This window comes from Chrysoperla carnea, chromosome 3 (genome assembly GCF_905475395.1).
Source record: "Chrysoperla carnea chromosome 3, inChrCarn1.1, whole genome shotgun sequence".
Lineage (NCBI taxonomy): Eukaryota > Metazoa > Arthropoda > Insecta > Neuroptera > Chrysopidae > Chrysoperla > Chrysoperla carnea.
This window is the reverse complement of record NC_058339.1, coordinates 91115546-91129112: the sequence shown is the minus strand read 5'-3', so window position 1 is coordinate 91129112 and position 13567 is coordinate 91115546. Positions and strand designations below refer to the sequence as shown.

Sequence of the window (13567 nt, the reverse complement as noted above, 5' to 3'; positions counted from 1 at the left end):
GTTTATCCGTGAGGGAAAAAATTAGGTTAAAGCATTATATAGTATGCATTATATGGTTATATCATTATGTGTGCGTGACACCACAGTCGTGTGATATATACACGACTATGGATATCTAAGAGTGACTACCTTTATTTGCTCACATAACGTATAAAAACAAACGATTACGTAATCAACACTGTTTATACATGGTATTTAAATGTTTTACTCAGTCAATTGTTTGTTTTCATTTGTTTATAATACATAATAAGAAATAGGTATTGATGGCAAAAAAAAATTTGGTATGAATTTTAGCGATAATATTCCAAAACCTAAAACTAAATAAACTCGGTTTAAAAACCAAATTTGAAGGAAATCTGAGAAGGCTGAAGCTCAATAGAGTTTAAGACATTAGACCAGCTTTGGCGAGCACCAATTGGATTTAATTTTACAATTTATTTGGTTATTTTTCAAACTAAAACTAACATTTTCCGACTGCGTTGATATTAGATTTTTTCTTATATTGAGTAAATATTTCCGATTTGATATCGTTGACTCAAAAAATGAAATAACCGCGTTCACTTCAATCGAGTAATTAACGCACAGTAAATCTGTGCGTTAAAATTGGCACCCGTGAAAATTTAACACTATCCTTATTAGTTATATTGAGGCTAACCTGCGCTTAAATCAATTTCATTCAGCCTTGCACTTTGAAGACCAGGATAAATAAGTTCCTGGTTAAGTTCGTAACCCTCATTATATATGTTTCTGCCCACATCCAAAAATTAATATTTCTTAAAGGTCAATTTCAATGACAATTAAATAAACAAATGTAATAAATATTAACGTTAATACTCATAAAATTTGTTTAGACTAATATAAAAAAAAAAAAAAAAAAACATTTAGAATAGAACCTTGACATAAATTTTCTTTGAGAATTATTTATATAACCTCGAAATTTTATGGTCACTCTATACTTACTATCGTAATAGAATTTGTCAAAATAATAATCCATTTAGATTATTTATTCAAGTAAATTTTCTTCAATAATTTTGAGTCTTTCGCCAAAAATTAATTTACCTTTTATTATATTTAACTACTTGCTTTTTTTTAACTTACGGTGAAAACAATCGTACAACCTCTATGTTCAGACTTCTAATAGCGGTTTGGTAACAAGTTCGACATGTATAAAAAGCATAAATACTTTTAACGGTAGAATTTGACAAATTCTTGAATGTCGATAAATAAATTTAATCGAGGAAAATGCCTCACACGAAAAATGTTAGTTTCGAAGCCACACATCTTATACCGGCATCGAATTCGATCTAAGTTTTCAGATTTATTTAAAATCTCTGATTCATACCAATTATTTTCGTATTATGCATATAATTATAAATTTCGACTACCAAGTAGTCATCATCAGTATGAATTAGCTAATCCTACTTACGCTATTGTGTATGTTACTCGTTGCTAATTTGGTGGCGGTCTGCACATTGATAGTTTCATACTAATGATACTACCTACTTGGTAGTCGAAATACGTATTTTCATAAGTTGGTTTGGATAGATTGGTTTTCTGGGACAGACACACTGTAATATTAGAATCGCTACATATGGTAGTAAAATATGTATAATTAATTGTTTGATGACGGGCAATGGCCTTATAATAATAAATTTTGCCAAGAACAAAAGACAAAAAAATTTATGAATCAACCACTTCGGTAGATGAGTTACTACAATACTATTTACCTTTGTGTACTTCACAATTTCAAGATAAATTCTATTTTTAAATAGAATTTTTCTAATTTAGAATATTATTTTGGCAATAATTTATTTTTTTTAATCAATGCTATTAATAATAATTTTTTTGTTGTTGTATGCAAAATGTATTCTTGATTAAAATTATTAATCCAAGTCAGAATCTAAAATTAAAGTAATTATTCATAAAAATTGTGTCAATTTTTCGACAAAAACAATTATCTACGTGTACTTTTTGGTCATAAAATATGTCATTCACAAAGGTCAAATTTTCATTTTATAATACAGTTTGTTTTTTTTTAGTTAAAATATATTTATACAGTGAAGCCGGAAAAAAGTATCGATAGTGGAAAAGTTGGTAAACAGCATTGATTTTAATGAAACTTTTTGTACCTTGTTTGTAGGGCCCCAAAGAACATTCAGCCAACTTAACCTAACCATAAGGAGGCATATGGTCCCAGTAGGGAGGCATATGTAGTAAAATTATTTTAGAAATATTTATTTTGACTTAAAATTGGTCGTTGAATAAAACTTCGATATCAGATTACACGAATTCTGTCCCGTATTTCGAATCATTTTTCGGGCTTATTTTCGCGCCGTTCAATTTTGAATCATATTGTACTACATTATTTTAAAGTAAATAACACTTTACAATAAATTAAAACGCTACGGAGCATCATCATCTATTCAAATACTTTACCACACATACCATAAAATATTTGTACGATTTGCTAAAATCAAAAAAAAAAAAAAAAAAAATGGAGAAGAAAGAAAAAAAAAAGGTAAAATAAAGCTTGAATCATTCTTCCTTTTTATACCATGCATATATGTAATATGCAAGGTATACTAAGTTTAGTCCCAAGTTTGTAACGCTTAAAAATATTGATGCTACCAACAAAATTTTGGTATAGGTGTTCATAAAATCACCTAATTAATCCATTTCCGGTTGTCCGTCCGTCCGTCGGTCTGTGGGCACGATAACTCAAAAACGAAAAAAGATATCAAGCTGAAATTTTTACAGCGTACTCAGGACGTAAAAAGTGAGGTCGAGTTCGTAAATGAACAACCTAAGTCAATTGAGTACTAGTTCCGTAGGACCCATCTTGTAAACCGTTAGAGATAGAACTTCTATATAAAAACAATAAACAACTTTTGTTTGAAACATTTTTTTGTAAACATCACTGTTTACCCACGAAGACGCAAATTAGATACAAATTTTATAGTATGTATTATATGGGGATATCAGTTCTGAATTTGTGGCTATCTAAGAGTGAATATCTTTCTTTTTTTATATGACGTAAATAAACAAACGATTGCGTCATCAACACTGTCTATACATGGTATTTCAATAATTAACTTCGTCAATTGTTTATTTTTAATCCCATCTTGTAAACCGTTAGAGATAGCACAAAAGTTTAAATATAAAAAATGTTCCTTATGAAAAACTAAACAACTTTTGTTTGAAACATTTTTTCGTAACATCACTGTTTACCCGTGAGGGCGCAAATTAGGCATAAACTGTATAGTATGTATTATATATAAATTGTATATGTATGTGCAATGTGATAATCAACACTATTTATGCATGGTATTTCAACAATTAACTCAGTCAATTGTTTGTTTTCACTTGTTTATACTTTGTTTATATGTAGTATATATCAAGGTGTTCATAAAATCATCTAATTAGTCCATTACCGGTTGTCTGTCTGTCCGCTCGTCCGTCAAAAACGAAAAGAGATATAAAGCTGAAATTTTTATAGCGTGCTTAAGACGTAATAAGTGAGGTCGAGTTCGAAAATGAGCAACATATGTCACTTTAGTCTTGGGTCCGTATCTTGTAAACCGTTAGAGATAGAACAAAAGTTTAAATTCGTTATAAAAAAATAAACAACATTTGTTTGCAACATTTTTTTCGTAAACATCACTGTTTACCTGTGACAGTTATATATGTGCGACATGTGTGTATGTGTAATGTAACAGAGTTACAACACTGTCTTTACATGGTATTTCACCTATTAACTCAGTCAATTGTTTGTTTTCACATGTATAAAATAAATTGTATTAGTTTTTCATTGATGTAGTTAATCGTGTATAAAGATAACATAAATTTTGATATGATAGCTATTTTGATATAAGCTGTGAACAACAAACACACAATACATGAAAAGTTTCTTTTGATATGTTACGCTGTGTTTTCTATTATGATATAAAGTACAGTAAAGAAAATAATGTTATAGTAGTAATGAGAAAACAAATATCGTTTTAACATGCATTTACAAATAAAATATTACATACGATAATCATATACATAATGTATAATAGAATGGAGTCTAATCGGCAAAGACAAAGACAATGATCCATGAGCAAATTTAATCGCTCAATTCTTCTAATAAGGAGGTTTAAAAGTATACATATAGGCTACTAGCTGTGCCCCGCAGTGTTACCCGCTATTAGAAGAGAGTGGTGTTACGCGCGACTAAAAGAGATTTTTAGAGTTATTATCGTTACTATGTAAACTAATCAAGCCCTCTGCAGAAAAATGTGCTAAAAATCTTTTTCACGAACTTTTACAAAACCCTTTAAAAAACACGGTTCCTGTATGCTATCTCATAGAAGACCCCTATGGGACCCCTGCCCTTATCCCAAAACTAACACTACCTATGCAAAAAAATCATGTCAATTTTTTGCTCTATGAAAAAGAAAAAGAAATCTATCCCACGGGAACCATACATTTTACTGGGATATTTGTATACCATGTAAATATTTAAGTACCATGTATATATGAAATATATCAAGGTATACTAAATTTAGCCGCAAGTTTGTAACACTTAAAAACATTGATGCTGAGAACAAAATTTTGGTAGGTACCTATAGGTTCATAAATTCATCTGATTAGTCCATTTCCGGTTGTCCGTCTGTCTGTTCGTAAATACGATTACTCAAAAATGAAGAGAGTTATTAAGCTTAAATTTTTAAAGCATTCTCCTGACGTAAAAAGCAAGGTTGAGTTCGTAAATGATCAACATAATGATCTTGTATACTGTTAGAGAGAACAAAAGTTTAAATGTAAACGTTAAAAAAAGTTTAAATAAACAGCCTTTATCTGAAACCTTTTTTTCGTAAACATCACTGTTTATCCGTGAGGGTACAAATTAGATTCGAACATGATGTAGTATGTATTGTATGGGAATATTAGGTATGTGTGTGTCACCCCACAATCGTGTTATATATATACGACTATGCTATCTAAGAATGACTATCTGTCTTTACTTACATGGCGTAAAAAAACCAACAATTGCGTAATAAACACTGCCAATACATGGTATTTCAACAATTAGCTCAATCAATTGTTTGTTTACATTGTTGGACATTTAAAATTGAAAATGGGTCAATAATTTGATAGACATAAACTTGTTCTTGATCTGACTCGCCATAAAAATAAACAAAAATCTTGACGCCATTTAACAATTATGTTTCAGTTTTACATCTTTTATCGATAGTATAAACGGCATCAACTTGCGTAATAAAAAAACACGCATTAAATGATTATTTTTCGAAGTAATTAAATAAGAATTATCGGAGAAAGTTTCTTGGAGGCATTGTAATAGTTCCTATGAATGGTGCTTATCAAAACCCCTATCCATTTTCGGGCTAAATATAAGTTTTTTTTTTTGTAAATCGGTTTTTTCCTATTCTTCTTTGGATAGTGCCTTCTCCACATAACGTATCATATTATTACAAAGAATAGATATTATAATATATACGTTCAGTGTAATAACAGTTAAAATTTATCTGTGGAAAAAATGGCATTAAAAAAAATTATACTTTTTTGAAATACTTTTGAAACTTATTCTAAATCATAATTTTATTAAACTTATAAATTCTCGTCAAGAATATGGAGAATTTTATTTTTATAGAATCTCATAAATATCAACTTAAGATTACAATAATGGCGTAATAGTTTTGTATTAATCATCCATTTGGCCATTTCATTTTCAATAATTTCGAAAATGAATTGTTATGGTAGTAAATTATCTAGAATTTATGTTCAGACCTCTTTTTCTATATGTCTTATATTCACGGAAGGAAACATACAAAATTGAAAATCACTCGGATATTATTACCTTCTAAATAAATTAGAAATATTTATCATAAGCAAAATTGTAGATTATAAAATTGTATGGAAAAACGGTAGTTGGATGATATGTTTTCATAGATTTCTCCATAACTAGTTGGTGGAAATTAAAAAAAAAAAACTATTTAAGTTTAAATTAAAACCTTAATAAATTATTCAAAATAAAAAAACCGTTGTGCCCAGCTAATTATGGATGTACGAGGACGGTAGTCGAGTTAGCTTTCAATATTTCGAAAACCAAGGCAGATATCGAAAAATTTCATTCTTATTTTTCGTCTACATTCATGAATTTTTAACAAAATTCATCATCAAAGTTCAAAATAAAGTACAAATAATTTCAACCCTAAACTTAAAATTGCCTTGGTGTTCGTACTGCCTTAAAAATAAAAAACTTCTATAATTTAAAGCAGAAAAAAATTCTCTGTAGTCTGTATTAATGAAATGAAAATATTTCTTATAAGCAAGTAGTACAAAATAAATTTTACTATAAATCAATCAGAAATCTATTGATGTGGCTCCTAAAGAGTTTGATGAATGCATTCACCTATTTTTTCGATACATTTAATTAAAAATGTAAAAACATTAAAATTGTGTTTTTCTTCGTTTAAGAAGTATGAAAGTAAATTTCTTTTGTTTGATCATTATTTATGAACCGTAAAAATTGGTACACACTGTAATTTACAGAAGCACGTGATTGATATGACTTTTAGTGATCAGAACAATAACCTCTGATTAAGTAAAACATTGTAATCCTTATTTATTTATCAATTATAATAAAATTCCTTTTATACAATTTTGATTATCAAATTTGTTATCCAGACAGATTTTTTTATTCAAATCATCTAACCAGATCGAAACATTTTATTTCGAATTTCGGAGTGAAAACAAGAACTTTCTAACAGAAAGTAAAAGAATATATATCGCATAAAATAATAAAGAAAGAAAAAAATAATTCACTTGCGCGCACAAAATATTTTACATAAAATATATTGAATGCTGTTTGGCCTCTGTAACCTCGAACGTACATCGAATCAGTGTTCTCTGTATCACACGACGCCACCGCCAGCCGCCGTCGTAAAAAAAACATACTTTATTTAAGTAAACTTTACTTACTTACGTCTGAGATCGGTATCCGTGGTCTGAACATACACATTTTTTGACTTACCTTAACTCAAACTGCTTGTTCCCTTAAAAAAACACGCATCCAGAGAAATCAGACACGGGATCAAATTATTTTAAAACAATAACAAAAGTCAAAAGAGCCATCGATAGGGAATAAGCAATATTTCGTTTTAATTGTGGATAGTTTTTTTGGCAAATTATAATGTGCGAAATTTTGTTCTTTTATTATTAAACCAGTGTATGAATTTTAAGGTCGGTATTTTGTGCAATGAATTTTGAAAACTTAACTTAGTTTTTAGTTTTACTAACAAAGATCTCTTCCCAAAAATGGGAAGATCTCTTCCCATTTTCACACAATTTTAATTTTTTAGAAATTAGAGAGGTTTGCAACCAGAAGGCACAAATTTTATGGTTTTCGGTTAACTACAGCAAAACTCCAGAGACACTTTCTTGTTAATAGTCGTCCTTGTTCAGTTTTGTTGGACAAAATTGGTCCAATCATCTACTCAAATTTTTCTCTAGTTGTCAATAATTCTTCAACCCATCAGTACTCACGGGTTCTTTAAACTGTCAGCACTCACGTTATGAGCATTTTGCTCACGCTCGATTCAAAACATAAATAACTTATTTTTAAAATATATCTATTTTATAATTGTCATTATTTCAGATTTTTTCAACCTATCTACAGTTTCAAAACTTTATTTTTTCAAGTCCTTCAGAAATTATGATAATTTCTCTCATCACGAGAGTAAATGTGTCTCTTATCATGAGAGTTAATATAAGTCGTAAATTAAAAAAATTTATGATAGAAATATGGTGAAATTAGTTAAAGTGAATTTTATTATTTAGATTATTTTCTCAAATATTTTGACTCCCAAACATTATTTAATAATCAAGTTATCAAATTATTTTTAATTAACCAGCATTAAAAAATATATTTTATATAAAATTATGTAGAGATTTAGATTTGAAAAGATAAAGAAAATTTAACTCGCGAAATATTTGACGCATGTGCAGAATTCATGAGCAAATCTTTCACCACGCGACTAAAGATTACCAAATAGTTTACGGGAGTGCTGACGGGTTAATTCCAAATTTGGAAATACTTTTAGACGTATAAAGTTCCTCCAATGGAAATAAAAAAAACAAAACACCGGTTAAACGTTACCGACCACATGGTTTTTTTTTTAATTTGAATTAAAAAAATTGTTTTGACAATGTGTTTGAATTTCAAACAATGAAAGAGTTATTTCCAAGAATAAGTTTATATCCGCCGTCCGTCCAGTATATTTAGAACACACGAAAGCTATTTTTGAATTTAGTATCTACGTCACTTAATATTTTTATAAAAAACTTTCTTATTACTTAAAATAATTCACGAAATGATTGAGAACCGATTATCAAAGTGTTTTTATGTGCATCGTGACATGAGTTGTTAATTATAAAATTTTCGCGTGTGTGTTTTTTCCCCAAAAGTGGGTGGTAAATTTTCTTTACATTTTCACACTACAGAATTGTTCGTGTGTTTAGAGAAAAAAAAAACAAAGGATTCATTGGTAAAGTTTGTTTTTTTGTTTCTGTTTTGTACGAAATGGCAATATTTGTGAAAATGAAAAACACAAAGAAAATATTTCATTTGAAAATGATGATTCATAAAAATTTCCATATTTTCGTGTTTGTATTTATTTTTATTTTTTTGTGAATTTTACGCGTCACAAATCATTTTTATTGTAAATTGTATTGTTTTGCCTCGACATTTTTATAACCTTTTTTTTATTTTCATTGTTTTAATAAAAATTATAAAACATTGTCGAGCTTTTTTCTTTTTTTATGATGGTTGAAACTAAAAATTAGCAATGAGTTCGTTAAAGATAAAATTTCAATATGTCTGTCATGATTCAATAGTATTTTTTATAATTAAAGAAAATGTTAAAAATTTAAAACGTATATGTTTTTCTCTGGGATATGTTGACATGTGATGTCCGCCATATTAGAGTTTTCATGATGTCATATATCCCATTTGTTTATGACGTCACTTATCCTATACGAAATTGCGTTGGATTTTAATGTCATCAGAATCTGGATACAATTTCTCAACTACTTGTTCCCGGTTTTTTATAGTTCAATCGGAAAATTTTTAAAAATTGGGAAATAAAACAAAATTTATCTTGATTTTTCGATTTTCTATATACGGGTCCCAAAATTATGAAAATTGTATTTTACTATTAGACAAACAGTTTTCAGTATTGGGATTGGTTGAAATTGATGCAAAAAATCGCTTTCCGTTTTCCGTTTTAAAAAATTTACGTTCTGCGCCAATATAACATTATATACCTGCTGAGTTTTATTGAAATATAAAACAAACAATTGGCTAATTTTTTCGGGTTTTTTCGGGAGAACTATTCTTTTAGGCTTTTTTGTGTCAAAGTGCCTAAACTTTGTTTCTTTTATTTTTTGCAGTTTAAATAAAATATGAATCAATTTGAACAATTATTAACATGCGCCATTTGTCTCGATCGATATAGAAATCCAAAACTTCTACCATGTCAGCACAGTTTTTGTATGGAACCATGTATGGACGGCTTAGTGGACTATGTTCGTCGACAGGTACATTTATTAATTTTTTTTTCTTTTTTTTTCACTTTATTAAAAATTCCAAATTTTTTTTTTTACAGGTAAAATGTCCAGAATGCCGAGCCGAACACAGAATACCCTATCAAGGGGTTCAAGCATTTCCAACGAATGTCACATTAAAAAGATTTTTGGATCTCCATATCGAAATAACGGGCGAATTACCAGATCCAACAAGTGGTCAAATTATGGAACGTTGCAGTGTATGCTCAGAAAAAGCATACCTTGCAATGTGCCAGCATTGCGAAAAGAAAATATGCCCCGAATGTAAAGGAGCACATATGGATATACTGCGTCGAGAAATAGCACGAATAAATAATCAGGTGCGACGTGGTCTGCACAAATTACAAGATACTTTAGCTCTAGTCGAAAAGAATACGTTAGCAGTTCAAACGAATTGTACGTCGGTATCCGAAGAAGTCGATGAAATCTATCGACGTTTATCGAAAGCGTTAAAAGATCGTACTGAATATTTACGTGGTGAAATCGATAAATATTTGGGTACTGAAATACGGAATTTTTCAACGCTGAAAGATAATTTAGAAATGGAAATATCAAATATTCAAAGCAATTGTGATTTGGCCGATAAATACATGAATGAGAATGTTGAATGGGACGACTGTGAACTAATGGACGCTAAAGATATCTTCTTAAAGACTGTTGATTTTATACGAAACTTCGAATTAGAAACAGGGGATTACACACGTAAAGTGCGATTTATGATGTCACACGATCCAAATCAATTGGTTATCCATGTTGCCGGATACGGTGAATTAAATATAAATCAAGGTCATGCAGGAGGAATTGGAGGCCATGGAACTGTAACAGGCGGAGGTAGTGCTGCCAATTTGTTGCAACCTCCTGGCGGTGGACCTGGATTAATGCGATCTAAAAGTGATCATAGATTAGCATCACAGTTCCGTCAACAAGAAGAAAGAGGTTTCGATGATCCAGAGGGACCACCAAGAAAATTTGGTGAACCAAGACCACCACGTGGAGATCGTTACAGTAGTCGTTATGGACGTGGCGCAGAAGATTATGGTGCCGATTATGATTATGAAAATGATCCAAATCGTCCACCAAGATCACGTTATCGATCGCGATTTGCACGTCATGGACAAGATAATGATTCCGATAACGACACACAAACTAATCGTGGAGTACGCTTCACGGATCAACAACCAAAGGAGCGTGAAAGAGTCCTTGATACAGAAGATGCTACACGCGGTCCATTAAGTGGCATTTCTCGTTTATTAGATTTACCAAGAGTAATGCAACGTCTTCAAGAGTCAGAAGATCGTAGTAAAAAGAAGGAGAAAGAACCACCTGTTGTTACACCAGTAGTTCAACCCCAAGTAAAAACATCAGTTCCTAAACGTACAACACCTACAACACAAAGACAACTTAGTGAAGATGATGAAATTGCACGAATTAAAAGGCAAAATAAGGGAGCATCGTCATCAACAGATACACCAACATCAGAAACCCGTCCACCAGCTGAACGTGTAGCAGCATTGAAACAACAAACAAGTGTTCGAGATGATAGCGATGATAGTCGACGCAGTGGAACGCCAGCAAATCGCAAAGCACCTGCTTCTGAGGTGAGTGACGATGATTTCTAAAATAAAACAAAACACATTTCAAATCCTTACAAGTACAAAAACACACACAACAAAAATGTTTCCTCTCTATAGATTTATTTTTGAGGCACTTTTGTGCTGTTTGTTTTCGAATAGTCATAGTTGAAGAAGTTTTTTAACTAAAAATAATAACACAGTAGAATATTGTGTGCTGTGATGATTCTTACTAACCACGATGATATTTTCTCCAGACTGTGTCCAGTGAAGCAGAATCCGATGAATCGGTTAGTTCTCTACAAACTCGAAGAACAAATCCTGCATCTAAAACTTCAAGTGTATCACGACGTTCATCGGCAACATCCGAAACAGCAAAAAAAGCTGGACGATCTGCTAGTTCAGATTCCACAGCCTCCTCAGATTCCTCTGGCTCATCATCAGCAGTACGAAATACCGGTGCTGCATATACAACGGAAGAAGTGAAACAAAAATATTTACAACGTAGTGGAAATGACAGTCCCACTGATCGAAGTCGATCAGATTCAGCAAAGAAAGATCCACCAAAGTTTCAAAGTAGATTCTTGGGAAATTCCACTTCGAGATCTACACCTGCCCCTATTGAAAAACCAAAAGAAGAAGAAGAGGAGGAAGAGGAAACTGAAACAAGTTCTGAAGAAGAAACAGAATCTGAAGAAGAATCCGAAGAAGAAACTAAAAAAGATAATAGAGAAATGGCTAAGACTGATATTGGACCATTGCTTGCTCGGAGTGCTCAAGCTAGAGAAAGCTCAGCAGATTCTTCTAGAAAAAATAGCAGAGACGAATCTGGCTATGGAAAATCTAGGTATAATTCAAGTAATGACACGTCAGCTAGCAAATATACACCAACAACTCGCAGTAGAACAACAGTGCAAGAAGAAGAGCCTCCATCACGATATGGAAGTAGTGGTTACACAAGTCGTTTTTTAAATAAAAGTAAAAGTTCTGCAGCAGTTCCTCCCGAAGAAGAAGATAAATACTCTTCCGCATCACGCGACGATGAAGATAGTCGATATCCAAGTGGCAGATCACGGTACATGGCAATGAAAGATCGTCGATCACGACTTGCTAGAAGTAAGAGTAGTCATCAATTCGGAGATGATGATGATGTTGTTCTTGATGAACCCATGACTACGACAAGTCCGTCCGCGTACTTAGCTTCGAAAGGATATGGCTCTGCAGTATCATCCAGTAATGATCTAGCAAGAAGCCGATCCTCTCACGCTTTAAAATCACGAGAAAATTCTCCAGAACGAAATACAGGTACCACTGAAAAAGATGGTGCGGCATTAAGTTCTTGGGCAAGGTATTTAAAAAATAAATATGGAAATAGGAGTACAACAAAAGATGGAGGTCGTGATACAGGAACTAGCAGCATTAGTTCACCATCTTCAACTAGTGCTGCATCTAGAAGACTTTCATTAGGTCTACCATTAAGATCCGGTGAAATTGGGAGCTCTGATGATGATTCAAAAAACACGCTAGGCTCCCCCACTACCCATACAGCAGCTACGGCAGCGGCAGCAGCCGGTGAGTAAAATTAATTTCCTTGCAAAATTTTTATTTGTATTTAAAATTTTTTGTTTATTTTGATAGGTATCGCAGCGGCAACAGCAGGTACCTCCCCTAGGAGTCAATACCTGCAGAAGCGGCGACAGCTGTTTAAAATAGGGAGTCGGGGGAGCGAGCCCGGATACTTTACATGGCCCCGCGGCATTGCCGTGGGTCCAGATAACTCGATTGTTGTAGCTGATTCTTCTAATCATCGTGTACAAGTGTTTGATACTAATGGTAATTTTATTAAGGAGTTTGGACAGTATGGTAATGCAGAAGGTGAATTTGATTGTTTAGCTGGTGTGGCTGTAAATCGTATTGGTCAATATATAATAGCGGATCGATACAATCATCGTATTCAAGTAAGTATATTCAAATTATGCATATAATTCGTTTGACTGGACTATAAATTTATATTTTTACCATCAGGTGTTTGATCCATCTGGAAGATTTTTACGAGCTTTTGGAAGTCAAGGTACATCCGATGGTCGATTTAATTATCCATGGGGAATAACCACTGATGCTTTAGGATTTATTTATGTTTGTGATAAAGAAAACCACAGAGTACAGGTAAATAAATTGTCGTTTTTTCGAACAACTTCTAAATTTTAGTGCTAAAATTGAACATTCTGACAATACAAGAGAGTAGCGGAAGGTTGGACACCGTGGAATAATTACTATATTTGTATTTTATTCTAAGATCTTTTGATGAGTGTAAATTATTCTAAAAATATTGATTTTTGAAAATAATTCGGAGTATTATTACATTTTTA

At 31.7% G+C, this 13567-nt stretch overlaps 1 protein-coding gene across 1 annotated transcript in view; it reads left to right on the top strand.

Annotated features, from left to right (window-relative positions):
* LOC123296957 (RING finger protein nhl-1) overlaps positions 1–13567 on the top strand; it is a 41294-nt gene that overhangs the window by 25745 nt on the left and 1982 nt on the right. The window contains exons 3-7 of the mRNA XM_044878691.1: positions 9454–9600; positions 9669–11225; positions 11456–12770; positions 12837–13156; positions 13224–13364. Coding sequence (XP_044734626.1) covers positions 9466–9600; positions 9669–11225; positions 11456–12770; positions 12837–13156; positions 13224–13364 — 3468 coding nt within the window. The 5' untranslated portion in view covers positions 9454–9465. The remainder of the gene's footprint in view (positions 1–9453; positions 9601–9668; positions 11226–11455; positions 12771–12836; positions 13157–13223; positions 13365–13567) is intronic.